A 19,635-nucleotide genomic window follows, 5' to 3' on the forward strand; every position below is an offset into this window, starting at 1 on the left:
CTCGACCAAGCCGTTTACGGCGAAGCTATAGCTAGCTCAGCAGAGCTGATGTATGCATTGGCATTTGCACATACCATAAGACCTTGTACTGTGTCGATATGGATGTTCTCGCGAGGCTGGCTCCGGCCTGCATAGCCGAGGCCGGCGATTGCCGCTATATCCGGCCATCGTGGATCCCTCATCCGCAACGTTTGATAAGCAAGAAGGTTGCTCGCAATTGTGTTCTTCGCCATTGTTTTCGGGCGCTCTGAGGACCGTGAGAGTGTACGAGACGAGACGAAGCGTGGGCAGACGGTATGGCTTCTAGGTCGAGTGTCTTCTCGACCCGCTCGGGATGGAGCTCTGTCCTGGCCGGGGCATCCCTCTTCGCAGTCGGTGCTCTTGTGGGCGGCATTCTCGCGGGCAGGCCTAAGAAAAGCACCATCCTGCCATCCCCGCGGACGACGCGTCTCAGGCTATCCGACGAGGAAAGGTCTCAACTGCCGTACCCCCCTGACGTGCTTCCCGGGGCAAGAGATGTCGATACCCCCTACGGATCGATCAGAATCTACGAATTTGGTCCGGAAGATGGCCGTAAGGTGCTCCTTGTGCACGGCATCAGCACGCCGGCTATTGCATTGGGTGGCGTGGCACATGGACTTGTAGACACTGGATGCCGCGTTATGCTCTTCGACCTCTTTGGGCGAGGGTACTCGGACAACCCTGCGGACCTTCCACAAGACATAAGACTCTTCACCACCCAGATCTTGCTGGCGTTGGCCTCGTCCCCTCTGCCTTGGACCGGCAAGGGCTCTGGGAAATTCTCCATGATTGGGTACTCCCTTGGTGGAGGAATCTCAACCACGTTCACATCCTACTTTCCAGACCTGGTCGATACTCTGATCCTCTTCACGCCAGCAGGCTTGTTGAGGCCATATCACATCAGCAAGACTAGCCGCGTCATATATTCCGAGGGAATCATTCCAGAACCGATCCTTCTGCGCTTAGTCAAGAAACGACTTCAACGACCATTGTCAGCGCCGGCAAAGCCGGGCGACGGCCAGAACCACCAGGTAGACGCAACCGAAGCCGTGCAGGCCGAAGTCAACCTGGAATCGAATTCGCAAGCCGTGCTTTCGAAAATCCGCCCGCATGTCACCGTGGAGGCCACAGTCGACGACCAACTGAACTCTCATCCCGGGTTCGTGCCTGCATTCATGTCAAGTATTCGATACGCTCCTATCCAACATCAGCACGACCGATGGCGCATGGTCGGCGACCAGCTGAGCCAAGCAAACAAGGAGAACGGAACTCGAAAAAAGGTCTTGATTGTTTGCGGTGCTACTGATCCAATCATAATCACGAAAGAGCTTGAGGAGGACGCGACAGCTGTGCTCTCCGGGAACGCGGAGATCGTGGTCCTGGATGCGGGGCATGAGGTGCCTATTACGAAAGTAGACGAAGTAGTTGCACATATCGTGGACTTTTGGAAGCGGACGGACTCGCAGTAAGCGGAGTCAGAGGGGGGCTTCGAGGTGTATGGTTTGTACATAGTATACACGGCTAGACAAGGAATAGACGACAGACATAGATGAGAGTAGGGACAGCACAAGTAGATCATATAGAAAGAATCCTGCAATTTCCCAACGTTGTTCTTGTGCGTTGAACTGGCATTAGGTACCAAAGAGTCAGAGTCTCGATGTACTGATGTCCATCTTCATTGTTCATTGCCCGCTGCCTGCGCTCGGCGGAATGATTTTCCGGCATGTCTCCTTGTGACTGGGCGTGGTTAAAACGGCATGAGCTGTGATTATTTCTGGCCGAAGTTGATCTCGACCTCTTGGCAGGCCTTGGCGGTACCTTCTCCTCGACTGACGTCCTGCCACTTGTCTCAACTCTCCCTCGCGTCCAATTCCCAGGTCGCAGGCTGCAGGCTGCAAGCCGCAGGGCGACTCTCACCCTTCATCAGCAGTCGCAGTCGCACTTCGTGTCTCCGGTCTGTTACCCATCATGCCTTGTCGTTTCTCCCTCCTCCTCTCCTCGGTTGCAATGGCTTCAGGCCTCCGCTCCCAACGCTTTGTACACTAATGCATCTTCGACGGTCTTTGCATCCGTCAGCTCATCCATGCTCTCCGCCAGCGCGGCCATCAGATCATCTTCGTTTGGGATTTGCTCAGGTTGTCCGTCCCGCTCCTTCGCCTCAGGGTCCTTCTTGCAGGGGCCGGAGGTTTGGCCGCGCCCGATATTGACGAATTCCATCACACTCTGCCCGCTGTAGAGGAACGCGTTCAACATGCCGCTCGGTTCTGTTCGCCGCGGCCGGTTTCGCTCGAACTGGATTTTGTCGATTCTGAAACTTGTTAGATCTCAGCCGTTCTCATCTCAGCAGCATACTTGAGTGTCTGAGCCATCAATGCTCAAAGTCTCCCAATGTGTTTCTCTGCTCAGATGACTGATCAAAGGGGAACCAGGACTTGGTTCATTTCGGGCCCATAATACTGTTCGTTTTGGAACGAGCGCACTTGCTGGCCTGCAACGAGTACTTATACACTCCATACGATGCTTGACTCCACGGAGTGCACTGTCCACCTTCTTGGACACTTTGATGCCTGGCTATGCTCGATGAAGATCTACTTGCGGCCTGTCCTGCAGTTCCCCGTCCCGTGCTGTCAGGTCCTTTCTTAACGACCGGGAGGGAGGCACCCCCCACGCTATGCGGCCTATGCGGCAAAGCCTTGCCAGGAAAAGGAGTCTGGGCTGTGATTGAGACGATGACACACGCTGCGGATGTTTCTCTGAAAATGATTTGTCCGTCGCAGGCACAGTCTCGGACGCCTCACGCGGCGACCAAGGAAGTATGCTAGGGAAATAGTTGCTTCTCACTTGGTACGGAAATGTGTATCATGGTGACATTCACGCCTCCGCATGGTGACGGGATTCTGCACCAGCAATAGGTTAATCCCTACAAGTACGCGGTCACCCGTATCGCTCATTGGCGCTAATAGCATGTGGCGTTTTGGAAGCGGCACTGCCTTGGATACCACCTCCTACACATACGGCTCATCTCCATAGGTCTCTGTTACTCTCAGATACAAGTCTCGACCTCCTACGACTGACCTCTGAGAGATCTCATATTTGCAAAGACATCGAAGATGAGATGATCTCAATCGGCCTCACACGATTACACGATTGAGAATGCTTACTCCGTACTGTGAGTTGAACTATCAGAAACAGCTACCCCAGGATTCCCCCCCCCGATAAGTCCCGCAACCCCAGTCGGGCGTTTTCATCATACCGGTTCCTTCCGGCAGAGCCATTCGGGGCAGCGAAGTTGGCACCGTGTCAGGTCATTCGCCAATTGATTCCGCGCCTGGGATAGTTCCAGGTCACCTCCTCCTCGCTAACCCACGCGGCCGGGTCCGAGCTCAAAGTACCGCAACGATTTCTAAGGGAAGTGATGAGGTCGACTCGCATCATTGGCGAATTCTGGGCAGAACCTTACTCACCGTTCGCCTCACTGAGGCTCCTAGTCTATTACAGTATGAATACGGAGTACACATTCGCTCTCCGTCTCTTCTCCCGGCCCTACCCCTGGATTGCTCTCGAACCGCGTCGAGATCATGTGCTTTCCAGGAGGATGCGCGTTATCAGCCACGTTTTGATATAATTGATCGACTTGCAGGCATAGCGCGATTAAATCTGGCTATACTCTGGGGGCTTTCCCAGACAAATATTCTCCAGTTCATAACCATTTACCGTAAGTTGAGCGAGAAACACGGACAAAGCTGATGGATTTGTCACGATCAGCATGACACCCTGACAATGCCACTCTGCCTCATTGCTCGCCAGACCAACTCTACGCCATGCGGTGTGCAAATCAATTCTTACTGAGCCGATCTTCTTACGGCGCAGCTTTGAGATGATCGTCATGGTACAACAGGTAACTGTTGGCACTTCAAGAAAGAGCGGCGCAGAGAACACGGCCGATATTGGATTCCTGCCATGGGTGATTTACTCGGTGGTCTGGGCCTCTCCCAGCACTGGCACTGCCCCCCTTTCTGCAAGGTCACCTGGTCGCCGAGCCAAAGTGTTCGCTTGTTCCCCTCTTTCCACAGCATTGGCACACCAGGCCTGCTCTTCCTGCAGCACCTTGCTGACTAATGATCGGAAAGAGGCATGTGACGCACGTGACACTCAGCCTTGTCAATGCTAGGCCCATCTTCGACGACTGATGATCCTTCATGTTCCAACAACACTGCCGAGATCCTCTTGCTAGATATAGGGCATCGATGTCATCGGTGTTCGGCGGGAGCATCACCAACTTCATGCGTAAGAGCGGTGGCCGTTGTTCATCTCTGCTATCTGTCAGTCCTTTGAAGCATGCATGTTCAAGGTACCAGGTCAAGAAGGGTACCTCGTTGAATTTGTCTGGCATCGGACAAAAGTTCGGGATCCGTCATGGCATTCAACTCTTCATCCAGCTTGCGTACAGCAGACTCGTTGTCTTTCTCTTCTCTCTGGCCTTGCCCTTCTCCAGGGCCGGTAGGAGTTTTCTTCACCACGGTACCATTTCTCAGGACCTGACCCCCATGCTGAACGAACCGATTGGCGACGGTATTGTTTTGATAGAGGTAAGCGTCGCGCATACCGCTGGCAGTATTCTCCCTACGACTCATGGCGGCAACAAGGAGGTGGGAATGCTCGATGGTCTTGATGTTCCGGAGGGCAAGTCTATCGCAATTTGAAGGTACAGGATGCTGATATGATCTGATGGTGTGTCTAGGAACCAATCAATGAAGAGGCAGGGGGTGCGGATCAACTAGAAGACCAGATAGTTCCTGGTAGAGGGAGTAAAGGAAAACATGGTTGTGGAAGACGGCGGCGGCGGCTCTCCATCTTATATAATGACTATCTATCGAACGTGGGAAATCATAAGCCGTCTTGTGTCGAAACAAACAAGGGGAGCTCCTTAATTGTGACTGAACAGAGGCGAACCACTGCATCCTAAGGCAAGGCATCGATCTCCGTCGATCGCACCAATCACCATTAATTCGCGTGTAAGGACAAAAATGAACCGGCGCAGCGTCCCCGAGCGTGCAGTTGCTGACATAACGGGCGGTGCATCACGATGCCTCTGGGACGATGGGCTGGAAATACGAAATGCAATATGCGCCGGCGCACGTGTACGCAGTCATGCTGGATCCTCTTCACAATTGACATTGACAACTACAGGGATCCAGTGAGTCGCCTCTACTCCGTAAGGTGGATGTATTGATTCGAATCCTTCCAGCACATGCAGCCCCGACTCCCTGGTGCCGCCTCAATAGCTGTGTTTCATGCCTTTGATGTTCGACATTTCTCCAACACGTACTGCAGGATTAGGCCTACTACGTAACATACTCGCCGGCTCCGTAGTAGATGGACGAGTGAATGAATGATGATCGAGGCTCAACACTCTTGCCATTAAGGGTATGGAAGCTACAGCTAGCTGGCCAGGGCCGTCGTGCGCCGTGCGTCCGTGCGCCCGTGCGTCCGTCTGTACAGCTGTGGCGTCCGTCACCTCGCCAGCTGTGCCTATATTACCTCGCCAGCTGTGCCCATACTGCCTCGCCTTGCAAATGTTATGTTCTAGAGACCGGCCCACCTCCACCTTCGCCTCCAGCTCCACCTGCAATCAAGTTGATGCCAAGGGAAGGAAGGGAAGGGAAGGGGACGGACGAGCACGCGGAACCTCGTCCAAGGGGTCCCGAACCATCGCTCGTCGCTGGACTCTGGACTCAACAAACAGCGCTTTCTGTCTCCGTCTCCATTGTCCACTGTCCACTGGTGGAATCATTCGGCTAAGGCGCCTACGAGAGGGGTTGGGTATCTAGATAGATACCAGCACCTAAGCAGCACCTAAGCAGTATGCGGACAGAGTACAGAGTACAGAGTACAGAGTACAGAGTACAGAGTACAGAGTACAGAGGACAGAGTCTAGAGGCTAGAGTCTAGAAGACAGAGGCTCGAAGATAGAGGCTGCAAGATAGAGGCTGCAAGACAGAGGCTGCAAGACAGAGGCTTGAGGCTAGAGGTTAGAGGCCAGAGTACAAAGTACAGAGTATAGTACTAGTGCGGTAGCATTTGGAAATCTCGGTGAGCATTATATCCTAGGACCGAAGCCTCCATGATCTCGATCATAGCTGCCTTGCCTCCTCTGGTCTCTTGTCTCTGGTCTCTTGTCTCTTGTCTCTTTTCTCTTGTCCGGCTTAGGTCCGAGGCCCTTGCCCTTTGGCCCTTGCTTGGTTCTGCCACCTGCGTCTCCCACTCCCACTCCCATATCATCCATACCTACCTAGAGCACCTCTCTCTGTCGGTGATTGGAATGTGTCCACTTTCATCACGGCTCGTGAAGCAGTCAATCAACATGAGACGTTGTCAATGCGCCTTTGCTCCAGCATCTCTCGGCGCGTGTATTGTTCCTCCTCGCAACGTACCGTACCGCCAGGCTGTCTGGCATCAACATCAACATCTGCATCTGTTCCTTGTTGCTTGTTCCTTTGGCCGGAGTCGGGAAAAGCCACGCATCGCATTGTTCAACCCTCCATTTCCTTTCGTCCATCCAGGCATCAATTACCATATCAAAATGCCATCGAGGCAAAACCAACTCAAGCGAGGAAAGGAAATTCGTCCACGAACCATACTATCTGAGCGTCAACTCCTTCACTGGGTATCAAGTATAACGTTCCTCCTCTTGCCTCTTGCCTCTTGCCCTTGCCTATTTGACTAGGCCAATCCTACAAAGTGATGATGCTAGAAACCCCCCGTGGTTCCCTATGTACCAAACACCCTCGTCAACCGTAACTCTAACTGTGGCCTTCGATTGCTGGTCTTGCTGTTCGCCCCAGTTGTGCGCCCTGCGCCGTCGCTCATGCTGATGCCGCCCACCCGATGGGGTGACCCAAGCCTCTTCTAGAAACGCCAGGTTGTCCCGAGGAAAATGACTTTTTGTGTCCAGACCAGGATGCAGAGATATTAATCCTTTGCCAGAAAAGATTCGATGCTGATGGGATGTCATAAGGTCAAGAAACTGACCAAAACCCAGTGGTCGCCCTTGATAAAGGAACAACCGGGTGGGTGAAATGAGTGTGGTTCGTCCTGATCAATGGAGACGCTGTGCCAACTCAAACAAAATCAACCTCGGCCGACCGGTCATCGAGACCAGCCGACGCATCAAGAGATCGAGTTCCATGAACGACAACACCGCCCCCATCATATCAGGAGAAAATCCCATCCGTTTTGCTGCATCACGTCCCGCCAGTGGACGTTCTGATTCCTCGGTTTCGTCGTCGTTGAAGAGGCTGGGTTTCCCAGAGCGCTTCCAGTCGAGGCTGTGCCGGCAGCGATCGGCGTCGATATCGAACCTCCAGGGCTCCCGGCAGTCACAGGGGTGGCTTCGCAGACACCTGCCGAGATGGCCATGTCATCGTTCCTTCTCCACACTTCGTGCAGCAGGCGCACCATCCGGCCAAAAGCTCCATGATCGGCCGCATCTCCCAGCAGCTCGCACCGCTCCGAAAGGGCTCTGCGGAACGGGGACGCGGGAATCGAGTTCACCCCGCCGATCAGTAGGGGCCACACCAGGCAGCGGTCGAAACCACTAGGTCCTGAGGGGATATACTGAAGCAGCTCGGCCATCTGCGCAACGAGACTGACAGTGGCCGGTTGGTGGCGATTGTGGTCGGGGACCAGGGAGCAAAGGTACACACGGACAGCCTTGCGGAAAAGCGCCGTGATATTCTTTGATAGTTGCTTGGGTCGAAGAGCACCAGATTTGGAGTAAGGGACTTGCAGCGGCTCACTGGGTTCGATCTGGTCCAGCGTTTGGGCGAGCGAGGTGATGTGGCTGCACATTCCGATGTCGTCGAGCTTCCCCTCAACCTTGAGGGAGTCGAGGCAGGCGACTTCCGACAAAAGATACATCACAAGGTCATTACAGCCCATCAGCTTTTCCAGTCCCGTCGTGGCGCTGGCAAAGAACAGGTTCCGGTACGTGTTGGAAAACTTGGGTGCTTTCCCGAGCATGGTTGCTCCGAGGATATCGATCCAGGCGGTCAAGGTCATATTGAAGGGCGGGTGGCCTCCCGTCTGACAGAGGCCTTCAAGAATCGATGGCAGGTTGAGCTTCTGCACAATGTCGGTGGCGGCTTGGAAGTGTTGGTGCCAGGGTATCTGGAACTCCTTCTCCATGTCGGTGGCCAAGCCAACGCACCCCTGTAAGGCGATCATCCCCAGTAGAGCGTCCAACATCTCCGTGTGGTGGGTATCGTTGTTGAGTGCTTCAACCACGATCGACACGAAGGCAAGTTTGTGGCGCATGGCATCATCCTCAGCAGTGGAACTTGAGGATGGCTGGGTAGCCTTCAAGTGAGTGGCGGCAGCGAGCAGGCAGGAGTGCAGATATGCCTTGTTGTTTTCCAGAGCTGGCAGGATCACATCTGCGCGGACGGAACCGTGTTGGTTTGCTTCCAAGACGGGAAACAGCAGCGGCAGCACATCTTCGAGCAAGTGGTCGAAAAGCGGACGGTCGTAGTCTTCGAGCTGGACGGTAGAACATTGAGGTCGAGCCGGTTGTGCGACAGCGGAAAAGTCGAAGAAGTTGAAGTCCAAATTTTCCTCTCCGCTCCATGAATCCTGTCGGCTCTCGTAGAAGTCGTGCTGCACCCAGTCATCACCGGTGTAGGATGGCAGCATGGCATGGGCAGGCGGAGGGACAAGAGTGCTGAAGGTTGATATCGTAGAGTCTCGACGAGTGAGTTCGTCGTTTACATAGGTGTGACGCTCGGTCTTCACGTCGACTTCCCACGGATAACCAGGGTCGCAGGGCTCTGGGGGCGGCATATATAGGTTCCCGGAATAAGGGTCGTACATGCCAGGGGGGGTGGCAAACGATGGGTCAAAGGCAGTGTCGTAATCATCTGGCGAATCTTCCTCGGCGTCTCTCGTCGTGCTGCCTAGGGTATCTGGGTCGGATGTTAGACATAGGCTCAAGAGGCTGGAAGAGGGAGGAGCAGGAGGTCCAGTCGTACATTGACTTTGGGCAGCCAAGCTCTTTTCATTTGTCTTCGTCCTCTTGATGACCGCCTTGATGAGTTCCTTATGTTTTCTCCGGTTCTCGTTGTTGCCCCACCAATGAGGCCGTTTGTATTCGCATTCAAGGCCCAAGTGTCGGCAAGCCTTGCATTTCGGTTTGCCCTCATCACACTTCTTCCGTCTCAGACGACATGTGAAGCAGCCTTGTTGTTCCTTAGTGAGAGCTGCTGGAGGTGGAGCCTTGCGGCGAGGAACTTACCAGATCTTGACCTCCTATGCATCTTGGAGGACTTGGTCGACGGCGAGTCCTTGGTCGCTGGCGCAACAGCCTTCTTCTCGTGTGCGGAAACCATCGCTGATGCCACAAGGTTGACTAGTTGATTGTGGCATAAAACCCCGGGTGAAACCACAGATACCGAGCCCGACGATGACAAAGGGCGAACCGTGAACCGCGCTGCTGTGAACTATTACGAGGGAGTGGTCGCGAATACTGGCCAGCAGTGTTCGCACGTCTATGGAGGAATAGTCGACGAGGGGAAGGGACAACAGCGAGGGCAACGAGCTGCCGTGGAGGAAGTCACGGCAACATCGGCTGTGGATGATGTATATGAGAGAGTTCGATGGTCTGGAGTTGTGGTGAGAGCTAAATTTGGAACGCAAGATATCAATGTCATGCGGCTTGATGAGGCTCCGTGCTGGTCTGGTGAAGGGACAGATGGTAGGAAACGATGTTTGCCGTGAGGGACGAATGAGAGGGAAGGCCGGCACACGTTGGAGGTGTTGTATCTATGAATATCGCGAACGTGTCTGGAAACGCCCTGCGGGCATTGGTGGACGACATGGTGGAGGAGGGGGAATTGCATGATTGAACATTGAGCAGGTTGGTCGAATGGGTCATTCTAGAGGCAGGTCAGTCAATATCGGTCGATTGGAGTCGATCGATAGTGTGCAGCAACCAAGAAGGAATGAGCATGAAGTGTGGGAGGTTAAGCTGATGATTGGACGGAGGGGCATGGGATGGCGCTTCGAGGCTAAGATTAGACCTCGACAGCTTCAACGAGTGCTTGGAGGCAGGTCAGTTAGCGCTGCTGTCCCCATGGCTGCATGCTACCCCTGTCCCTTGTACATGTTTTACCCTGGTCATGAGATTCTCATACCATGGCCGAATCGGTCTGTGGTCGACTGGAGATCAATTGCCAACCCCCGACATAATGCAGGCTCGCAGGCTGGTCTGGTTAGCCGTTTCTGCTCAAGCGCGGAGGAAAAGCGGGAATGCCTGCTATGAGTAGGCGCGTCAGCATCACACATGAAGCCACAATTATCTCCCAGATGTTCCGAGGTGGGACTGAGCCGCGAGAAGTCATGTGCGGTCGAGACCAAGGCCCAAGCCAGGCGGTGGCACTCGGAAGCTACAACTGATTTTCGTGGCGACAGCGTTGCAGCGGTTGTACCCGAGAGGTACCAGCGTCCGGGACGAACCAGCAGAGCGTCACCAGACCTTAGGAGAAGGACAATTGAGCACGGCCAGCGCACAGACACTGCCATGCGGTTGACCATGCAATCCTGAACGTACTGTATCCGTACAAGTCTCGGAGAGCGTTCGTTTGGAAGTTCCGACAACAATGGCGACAGAGAGTGACGGCGCGAGAGGGGACATCTCGCTTGCCCGCATCCTTGGAGTGCTGCCGGGGTCGGGAGCCAAACGGAAAGATGCAGTAGTCGGACCCTACACATCTCGAGTCACCAAAAGACGGAATTCTTTGCCTGTTGCTGCTACTATTGGCGACTTCTACCACATTTTTCTTCCACATAACGTGTGCAATCACATTGCCGATCAGTGCGAACCCTGCGAGAGTGTAACAGTCTGGAATCTTTTCCCCTCTCTTCTGTACGGGTACAATCTGTCATCACGGGCCACGCAGCTTTGGTGCTTGGGGTAGCAGCTCGACCGGGGGAGCAGTTGTGGCCGGAGCAGACGTAGGCAGAGTTGGAGAGTGGCCGATGGTGTGCAGGATGCAGGAGGAGATAGGAGGAAGAGGACTATCGATTGGAGGAGGACAGTCGAGCCGTGTCGAGGAGGCAGGTTACTGAGCTTAGTGCTCAAGCTACCCTGGACGGGAGCAAGTGTTGCATACAGGTCTTTCCCTGCTTGAGTGAAGTTCAATCTGGGTTGTCGAACGGTGCGGGAGGAACGGGGACCAACCGCAATGCCAAGTCCACCAGCCGCTAACCAAGGACGGGTATAGCCTGGCCGGCCTCGGTTTCAAGGGGGTGTGGAGACCAACTAATACTCTTAGTGCCTGGTCAGTGCTTCACTGCGGGCAAGCTTGGCTCCACTCCCTCTATCAACGCCTTCAAGTTCTTGCCTCACCTTACTCCGTATCTATCCCTCCGTACTCTGTACACTTCCCCTCACTGCCGCTCTCTACCTACCTACCTAGTCGTTAACCTACCTGTACCTACCTTACCGAGGGTGTTCCGTATCTGCTTTCGTACAGTGCCTGGCCTTTTTTTAGAACTGCTTCTGCGTCGACTTCTTGAACTTGAACCCTTCCCTGGTTGCCGTCATGGTCATGCTGGAACTGTCAATTTGGAAGACCCATATGTTGGGTGCACATTGATCTGTGGGCATCGATTCCGCGATTCATCCAGGACAGCCCAGTCGTCGGTGTTTCCAATACCAGAACTGTCCTAGTCTACATGTCTCAGTTACTGAAAGATTGCATCTGCTGAGTCTTTCTCAGACTTTCCAATGTCAGTCTGCCCGAGTACTCCGTATCTTGCTTTGATACTTGGCGTGTCAACTGGTCTATCTGCAGCGTACAGTCGGGGCCCCTCTCGCAGGCCCCCCCGGCAATCACGGTGACATTTCCGATGTCGTGACGGGACTGTACCACCCAATCCAGTCCGGCGAAAGCTGGGGTTTCCCTCCGTCCCACTTGCTTTCCCACATACCTTGACTTTCCTGCACGCAAGGGATTTCCATCACATCATACCCAACCTCCTCATTATCTTCTCTTCACCGTTGTAGTCATCGTATGCAATTCGAGAAGCGGTGCCTTCGATCCATCAATATGTGACGGTCCGCGGTCTCCGCGACACGCAGGTGTCATTCCGATAAGACCGGCAACCTGGTTCCCTATGCGGCCGCCTGCATGCCTCCACCTCGAGAAAGGACATGAGATAATATACGGAGTACAGATATGCTGAATGTCAGCTTGATATACTTTGACCTCGTCCTGCTGAGTTTCCCACGGAGCTCCTGTGAACAAATCGAGGCCACTGGACCCTGCCTGTGGCATCCCTCAGCATCTGATTCTTGTGGCCCACAATCAAATGTTGTCGGCACACATTTCTTCCCCTCTCAGGGTGAGGGGGCAGCTGTAAGGATACAAGACCGCTGAATGTACCCTTGTACTGCTGGTTTCTGTATGACTTGACTCAAAGGTACCACAGCCACGTATAGTTCTAGCCTCTTACCATGGTACCGGCGAGTAGCGGTGGGCTCACCGCTGTCAAGGACGAGCATTGTGTGGCTGCCATGTGCAGAAAGGTAGATCTTACCACGAGGGACAATTTGTTCCATCCAGCCCATTTTCGTCGACACGTTGCACAACATGACGACAGCGAAGTATCGTATCACCATTGGTCCAGGAGTTCTTGGGATGTCAATGTGACCGCCAGAGGATGGGCCAAATATTGCAAATGAACCCAGATGTATCCATTTCGGCCCGACTATTTGGGCTCACATGCGCAAACAGACCGCGAGAACATACTGGAGGCGGAAAGATCGAGTGTACGCGATAGCTTGTCTCTCTTGAGAGCACACGAGAAAGTCTTGTTTCCAGTGCTCCGTAGACTCACAGTGACTCGGCGCGCGAGCAACACTCGCTAGAACCCGGTACGAGGACGGAGACGGCTCCCCACACTAACTTCAATAGCCTGTCGCTACGCAACAAATGGCTGGGTCATCCGGCGTCAAGCGTTCATCTGCCGGCAGGACCCGCCGAAGCTGGAACTCTCAGTATGTGTGAAGGGAAGATTCAGGACCGCCTGCCTCGAACCTAGAGACCCCCATTCTACTTCGTATTCCGCCCAACTCGTCTCGAGGTGACACTCCCGGCAATGGCTTGGTGCACAGCTGGCAGTTGTGGAAGCATTTTGTGATTCTTGCATGCTCGAAGCTGGTGGCCGTTATCCGTTATCTGTCATCGACAGATAGGACAGGCCTTAGTAAGGCCCAACGATGGGTGCTAGTCACAAGTCTCCCCACAGGCAGCGACTGGTATGGCTCATCATCGTGACAGCGCTTGTGGGGATTCTGTGACTTTAGTCACATGGAGAAAGTGCTGGGTCGGAGGACTGGTTGAGATCAGCAGGGGAACGGTGGTAGTCTTTGCGGCGGGGCTCGCCGCGCAGTTCAGATTCAGGGTGAGCGCTCAGTCCACAGGACAGAGTACGGAGTTACGGAGCATAGGTGAATTGTTCGACCAGCAACCAATAGAAAATCCGCCAGCACGAAACACGGGCAGAGATGATGAGGAGGTTGGGGAAAAGCATTCAGTCCTCCGTACTTGGTACACCGCACACAGAGGAGAGAGACCGCCGAGGGCAACGGGCCGGGACGGACAGGGCCTCAGCAACCGTGGACACTGGTACTGGGCACTGGGCACTGGGCACTGGACGCTGGGCGGGCCTCTATACCTAGGTAGGTCTACACCACCTACAGAGTACGGAGTACGTAACTCTGTACCTCAGGTGCCAAGGTAGTTAACTAGCTGGAGGAAGGAATATAGTACCGAGTAGTGCTAATGGGAGGAAGGGCCTTCCGCAAGGAAGTCGGCTCGAGCCAGGCAGAAAGGGCGAGTCAGAAGCGCCAGATGCTATTCCAGGCTACAGTGCCGGGTCGATCTACTGGAGGGGTATTTTTGGAAGCTGGCCATCATCCGTCGCCATTGGTGCAGATGCGGGGGATAAGAGTGCTTGGCGATGCCTGGTCGCTGAGTCGCCCGCTGACTGGCCCGCTACTGCCCGCTACTGCCCGCTAGCCTCGTTAGCCTCCTTCGCCCCGCCTGCGCTGCGCTGCGGGCGGCCGGTGCCTGGTCTCCTTCCTCCTTCCTTCCTCCTTGCATCTTGCACCTTGCACCTTCTCCTCCTCAGCGCGTACTTTTCATAGCATGCGCCTCTATTGGATCACTGCTCTCTTGCCGCCAGCCTATACCGGCCTCTACCCAGCCTGCATTTCTGCTGTGTACACTCACTGGCTCTCTTGACTGCGTTTCACATCTCCAGCATCCTATCCCAACCCGCTAGTCGGTCCCATCGTCCTGCGACCCCATCTCATGCATCTGTCCTGGCTGCATCTCCTCCCCTCGTCACACCGGGCCTCAACCCTGGTAACCGCCCGCGTCCGTTTCCCATCAACACCTGCTATACATATCTCCTTCCCGCTCGAACCTCCATCTCCACCATGTCTGCCCCTTCATCCTCGATATCTCTGACTCTGCGTCCGTACTGTGTCTCTGTCCCGGTATGGAGTGGTCTTTTCCCTCCCAACTGCTGCAGTCGCAGTCTGTTGAAATGCTTCAGAAGCCTTCCACGCTCTCATTCCTAAACCCTGCTATGATCATCCCTCGCCCTGTGTCAGAAGCAACCGAAATCTTCGACACAGACAGCGAGGATGACTCTGATTCCGCTCAACCTCCGTGGGACTCCCTGGATGACGACAGCCAGTCCACCGTGTCAAGCCAGGAAGAGCTGCCTACGCCGCCTGGCTCGGGCGGTCTAAGTAGCTTCGAATTCCACTTTGATCACGAGGCCGCGGTGGCCGGAGGCCCTCCGGGGCGGCATCCCTTTCGGCATAACCCAGAAATCCTAAGCAATCCTGATGATGATGTTTTCATCGGCCTGGCACCCGTCCGGGAACCAAAGACTGCTGCGAAATCCATCGGCGCTCTGAACACCGCCGTCGCACAGCTCGACGAGTCCCAGGTACGCGACTGGACTCCCCGGCAGGTTGCCGACTGGATGGCCGAATCCGGCTTCGAGCCTGGCGTCGTTGAAAAGTTCCTCATTCACGACATTTCCGGCAGTGTTTTGATCGACCTGCAGTTTGAGGATCTGAAGGAGCTCGACATCAGCTCCTTTGGTAAACGACACCGAGTCATGAGCTCCATTCATCAGCTTCGCAATAGCAGTATGATCTCGCCAGACACTCTTCTGTCCCGAACGCCCTCGAGAAGCACCAAAAGTCCGATGGCGCTTCAACCGCCTCCTCGTTCCGGTGAATGCCAAGTGTTGACTCCCGACCGCTCTCGCTCCCGCCGCCGGGCTCGGCAGGTCGACACTGTGACCCCTGCCGAGTCTGTGTCCATTGTGGGCATCGAGCAGGTCCTTCCCAGAGAGCACAAGTGCTCCAAAGGCGAAGACTGCCCCAAATGGCAAAAACAACAGCGGAGGATTCTCCGCATGCAGAGAGCATTTGAGGAAGATGCCCGCCGACCCATCTCTGAGGCGCCTTCTGAAGCACTTCCCTCGGTCGTTGGCTCCTCAGATGCCCTTGGCCCCTCCGCCCTCAAGATCACCCCCGAAGCTCTGAGTGAAGTCCAGCCTCGTGATGCTCAGGAGGGCGTCAGACAATTCCTCAACTTCCAGCATATCCACTCCCCCTCTCACTCGTCCAATCCATCACCTCCTCCGGCGGCTTCCGCTTCATTCGCCTCCAAGTCGGCCCACCTCGCCGAACACCTTCGGGAATTACCCAAGCTCACCATCCCCGCGGGCGAAAGCAAGGTTGAAAGCCCGTCCAGGACACCGCTCCCTGCTTTCCAACAGCCCACTCAAATCCAGGTTCAGCTCAAAGCCCAACTGCAGGGTGATCCATATCACTATGGTGGCGTTGCTTCTCCAGCCGATATCTACCGGCTTGACACTCCGATGTCAGCCACAGATCTGCCTGTCACCGTCGTGGCCATCGATCCTTGCCAACGCGATGTGTCTCAATCTGTCCCTCCAGAGATGCGCTATGGCGCCACACCCTATGCAGCCTGCCCGGAACCGATACAACGTTGTGCATCCGCTCAAAATTCCCCTCCTCCACCGCCACCCCTTCAACCTCGGCGGCACTTTCGACAGACGTCTTTCACCCCATCCGTGGCACCGGTCAAGGAGAACGATGCTCAGGCCAGAGTGACTGAATCCGACCTCGTCAACCATCAGGGTTGGATGCGCAAACGTCGGACGACTCGCATGCTCCGCCACGAGTGGCAGGACAATTTCTGCACTTTGGTCGGTAGCAAGCTTACCATGCATGAGACACACTATCCCGATGCTGCTCCCCTCGAGGCCATCGACGTGGATGCATACACGCTGCACGCCTATGCCCAAGCGTCGGGTTCGAAACTGAGCGCCGCGTTCAAGAAGAGCCTCCTCGGTCAGGGCAAAATGCAGTCCGCGAGCCAGACGTTCACATTCTCCCTCCTTCCTGACGAGAAACTTACGCCAGGTCGCAAACTGTTTGATAAGACAAAGTCTCATCACTTTGCCGTCGACACATCCAAGGAACGAATCGAGTGGATGAGGAAGCTGATGCTTGCCAAGGCCATGAAGAAGAACGATGTCTGCCAGATCTGATTTGACCACCCGCGACTCTGGCTTTGTAAATATACAACCTGTTTCCCTTTTGTCGACGAAGCGAAAACCGAAACGGCCCTGCTACGTTTTTCCAAGATGTTGCCCCACGGCAAGTTTCTTCACTCGACTACCACAAAGCTTGATGAATCTATTAGGTTAGCATCTTTCCCTGGGGGTGTTCTCGGCGCCTCCTCCATCACAACAACCACAAATTGCTAACTGCTGCGTTTGTAGCGCTGGAGCAATGTGTCGGATTGATGGGCACGGTTGGAGCCCGGTTCGATATGGGCGTTGATACTCCTGAGATACCACTCTTGTTGTTTGTTGTCTGCTCCCACTCCAGTCTTGTTTGAGAGGTTGGGATACGATACCACATGTTTGCCTCTTCCTTGCCTCGCAAAACAACCACGAACGACAACATGATTGCACTGTTGCACTGTAGTACCATGTAGCAGCGCCAGCAATCACCACCCCGGATGGTCGGTGGCTTCTGAACCGGTGGACAAGAGTCCCCAGGTACTCCGTATAGCATAGCATAGCAAAGCCAGCTTAGGGAGAATCCACTTAGTCGCAGCCTCGATGCGAGATGCGACCGATTCAGAATCCGACCCAGGCATTGCTATTCAAGACGCCTATCCTTTTCTGTGCCTCGTTGTCTTGGCCGCTCCATTTGCCCGTAGAAACACTGCTTCCTCTATCCGTGTTGTTGCAGGTAGGAAGAGACCGAATACGCAGACCGCATTGAAAGCGCCCATGCCCATTGAGCGTCGTCACCTCATATTGTGCCTAGCAAAAGAGCAATTTTATCGGTTGAGACCCTGGAGCTTTGCAATTGTGGTCAGGCGTCAGGTCCTGGCCAGTGCGGAACTGGGCACGCCTTTTTGTGCCACTGTCAGAGAAATGATTAATTCCGAAAGTGCTAGTCTGTTGAACTACAATGCCTAGCCCAGGGTGTAGGCTTGCCGCGGTTTTCGGATGTGTCACAGTCGATCACAGATCAATACTTCCTTCTCAAAAGAGATCATTTGATACCATGACCAACCCCACGAGGTTAAGATCACTTGCTGGCAAGGAAACGCTGTCGATACCTCTGCAGACCCCACTGCCAACACTTCTCCCATTCTGATTGGAAGCGATCGAACCAGAAGAATTTGCGACTGATAACAGAAACTGACTTCCATGTTCGTGACGCCGGAAAAGAGTCGATGACATAGTCTAGCAGGTCGTCGGCAATCGGTTGAGGCCCCGCAGATTGGGTTCTCCAGTTGATGACGAGGGCGAGCCAAATGATGAGTTCGGACTCTGGCACCGTTGGGGTGTCGACGGCTTTGACATTCATGATCACAGCATCCAGTGTAGCGTGGTCAAAGAAGTTGGTGCGGTTCTCTCCGCTCAGATGACGGACCGCAATTGCCAGCCCCAGACAAATGACGTGCTCGATCCCAGAAGTGAGCCCGGCTCGTTGGAGGGACAAGAGGAGGACAACAGCGTTTCTGGAAAATTCCCTAGGTTCACAAAAGAGACGGCAGTACCTGGTCTGCGCATCTAGATTGGAATCAGGGGACGACTCCGGATCGTCAATCAAAGGAGCCCATTGTGCGACCGAAGTGAGGAGTTTTATGCACTGCACGCTTATGCGTCCGGACAAGGCGGCTTCGGCAAGGCCGATAGGAAGCGATGAAAGGTCGCGGCATACGTCTGGTGGAAATGGATGAGGAACATACTGGATGCGTTGGCTCGGGACGGCGATCAGGTCGTCGGCACTGACCTGAAGATATTGACCGAGTGCGACATAGAATTCGACCCTGGATAGGATTTAGATAGGGGTTGCGCTGACGGGTTGTGTGTCAACTTACGTTGTGAGAAGGGCGCGCACTGCCTGGTGCGAAGGTGAAGTACCGAGGCCTCCGCGCAAGGCTAAGATCTGTCTGATACCCCCTAAATGAGATTTCAGCGACGGAAGATCCCGCAGACATGCCTTTAAACGTTGTCAGACGAATTCGCCGCAGGAGAAGTAGAAACTCACATCAGCAACCATGAGATGCAGGACTGATAGTACTAGACCATCATCCATGTGAGCTGCGGGTAAGGCCAAGCGTTTCTGTAGGGATGAGATGGCTTCGCTCTGCATCCGCATCATGGTTTGGGATGGTTTAGCCTGGTGAGGGAAGCGACGCCATTCGTAGAGACTCTGGGCTCCAACAAGGAAACACTTGAAAAGTCCCGGGTCCTGCATAGACAACGGAAAGAGAACGGAAAGCACCGGATGCTGGACGTCGGGGCGGATCTTGAGCAAGAGTTCTTCGTTCCTCTGAATATACACATCTGCCTGTATGAGTGCCAGATCTCCAGTACACGGTGGATGCAGCCTTACACTCGTCCACGCTTTCCATCGGGTAGCGTACTGTCACGGCCGGATACGAGGCGAAAAGGTCGCGGCGATTAGAGTCGAGCACGGTGTGCACGAGCACATTGCTAGCTTCGGAATCATGCGACGAACTGACTGATTCGGATCGCACACTTCCTTGTTCTTGCAAGCCATGTCGGGAATCGCTTCGCGCATCCGGCTCGTATAGGTTGCGGACACCCATAAGGCGGAGTTGATAAGTCTAGTCAATCAGGGGCCGGTGAACAATGCCATTGGATCTGACAGCAGCTGGAATGGAGGTTTGCGCAATCGCGAGGTTAATAGGGTGTGTCGTCTGCCATGCGGGCAGGATCTCAAGCAGACATGGTGGGTTGTGCACTGAATCGAGGGCACTTCTCAGCTGTTATACCTGCACTTCGAAGACGGCGGAGGAGGACCGACTGTTGGGTAAACAGGAGCTTGGAGATTGTCCAAGCCACTACCCACGCTGCTCGACGTCCAGACTTCAACTCGAATTGGCCTGACCTAAGATATGGAAGTTCTTGCTGACACAGGCCCGTGTTAGTCAGAAATGGCGGATGTGG

General features: G+C 54.5%; 6 protein-coding genes across 6 annotated transcripts; 2 read left to right on the plus strand and 4 right to left on the minus strand.

Annotated features, from left to right (window-relative positions):
- Nucleotides 1–296: 296 nt before the first annotated feature.
- On the plus strand, nucleotides 297–1,490 carry A1O3_08804 (uncharacterized protein; the record flags this gene model as incomplete). Its single annotated transcript, XM_007738900.1, has 1 exon — nucleotides 297–1,490. The coding sequence occupies one exon, from the start codon at nucleotides 297–299 to the stop codon at nucleotides 1,488–1,490; it is 1,194 nt and encodes a 397-aa protein (XP_007737090.1).
- A 544-nt stretch (nucleotides 1,491–2,034) lies between these two features.
- Nucleotides 2,035–2,274, minus strand: A1O3_08805 (uncharacterized protein; the record flags this gene model as incomplete). The annotated part of the gene is made up of 1 exon (XM_007738901.1): nucleotides 2,035–2,274. One exon carries the CDS (start codon nucleotides 2,272–2,274, stop codon nucleotides 2,035–2,037), a length of 240 nt encoding a protein of 79 aa, XP_007737091.1.
- A 2,028-nt stretch (nucleotides 2,275–4,302) lies between these two features.
- A1O3_08806 (uncharacterized protein) lies at nucleotides 4,303–4,655 on the minus strand (the record flags this gene model as incomplete). Its single annotated transcript, XM_007738902.1, has 2 exons — nucleotides 4,303–4,334; nucleotides 4,394–4,655. The coding sequence occupies 2 exons, from the start codon at nucleotides 4,653–4,655 to the stop codon at nucleotides 4,303–4,305; spliced, it is 294 nt and encodes a 97-aa protein (XP_007737092.1).
- A 2,575-nt stretch (nucleotides 4,656–7,230) lies between these two features.
- A1O3_08807 (uncharacterized protein) lies at nucleotides 7,231–9,404 on the minus strand (the record flags this gene model as incomplete). The annotated part of the gene is made up of 3 exons (XM_007738903.1): nucleotides 7,231–8,981; nucleotides 9,048–9,254; nucleotides 9,311–9,404. 3 exons carry the CDS (start codon nucleotides 9,402–9,404, stop codon nucleotides 7,231–7,233), a joined length of 2,052 nt encoding a protein of 683 aa, XP_007737093.1.
- A 5,179-nt stretch (nucleotides 9,405–14,583) lies between these two features.
- On the plus strand, nucleotides 14,584–16,683 carry A1O3_08808 (uncharacterized protein; the record flags this gene model as incomplete). The annotated part of the gene is made up of 1 exon (XM_007738904.1): nucleotides 14,584–16,683. One exon carries the CDS (start codon nucleotides 14,584–14,586, stop codon nucleotides 16,681–16,683), a length of 2,100 nt encoding a protein of 699 aa, XP_007737094.1.
- A 1,057-nt stretch (nucleotides 16,684–17,740) lies between these two features.
- Nucleotides 17,741–19,274, minus strand: A1O3_08809 (uncharacterized protein; the record flags this gene model as incomplete). Its single annotated transcript, XM_007738905.1, has 4 exons — nucleotides 17,741–18,488; nucleotides 18,540–18,661; nucleotides 18,710–19,008; nucleotides 19,058–19,274. 4 exons carry the CDS (start codon nucleotides 19,272–19,274, stop codon nucleotides 17,741–17,743), a joined length of 1,386 nt encoding a protein of 461 aa, XP_007737095.1.
- Nucleotides 19,275–19,635: the final 361 nt, after the last annotated feature.

The sequence above is a fragment of the Capronia epimyces genome (genome assembly GCF_000585565.1).
Source record: "Capronia epimyces CBS 606.96 chromosome Unknown aczIQ-supercont1.8, whole genome shotgun sequence".
Taxonomy (NCBI): Eukaryota; Fungi; Ascomycota; class Eurotiomycetes; order Chaetothyriales; family Herpotrichiellaceae; genus Capronia; species Capronia epimyces.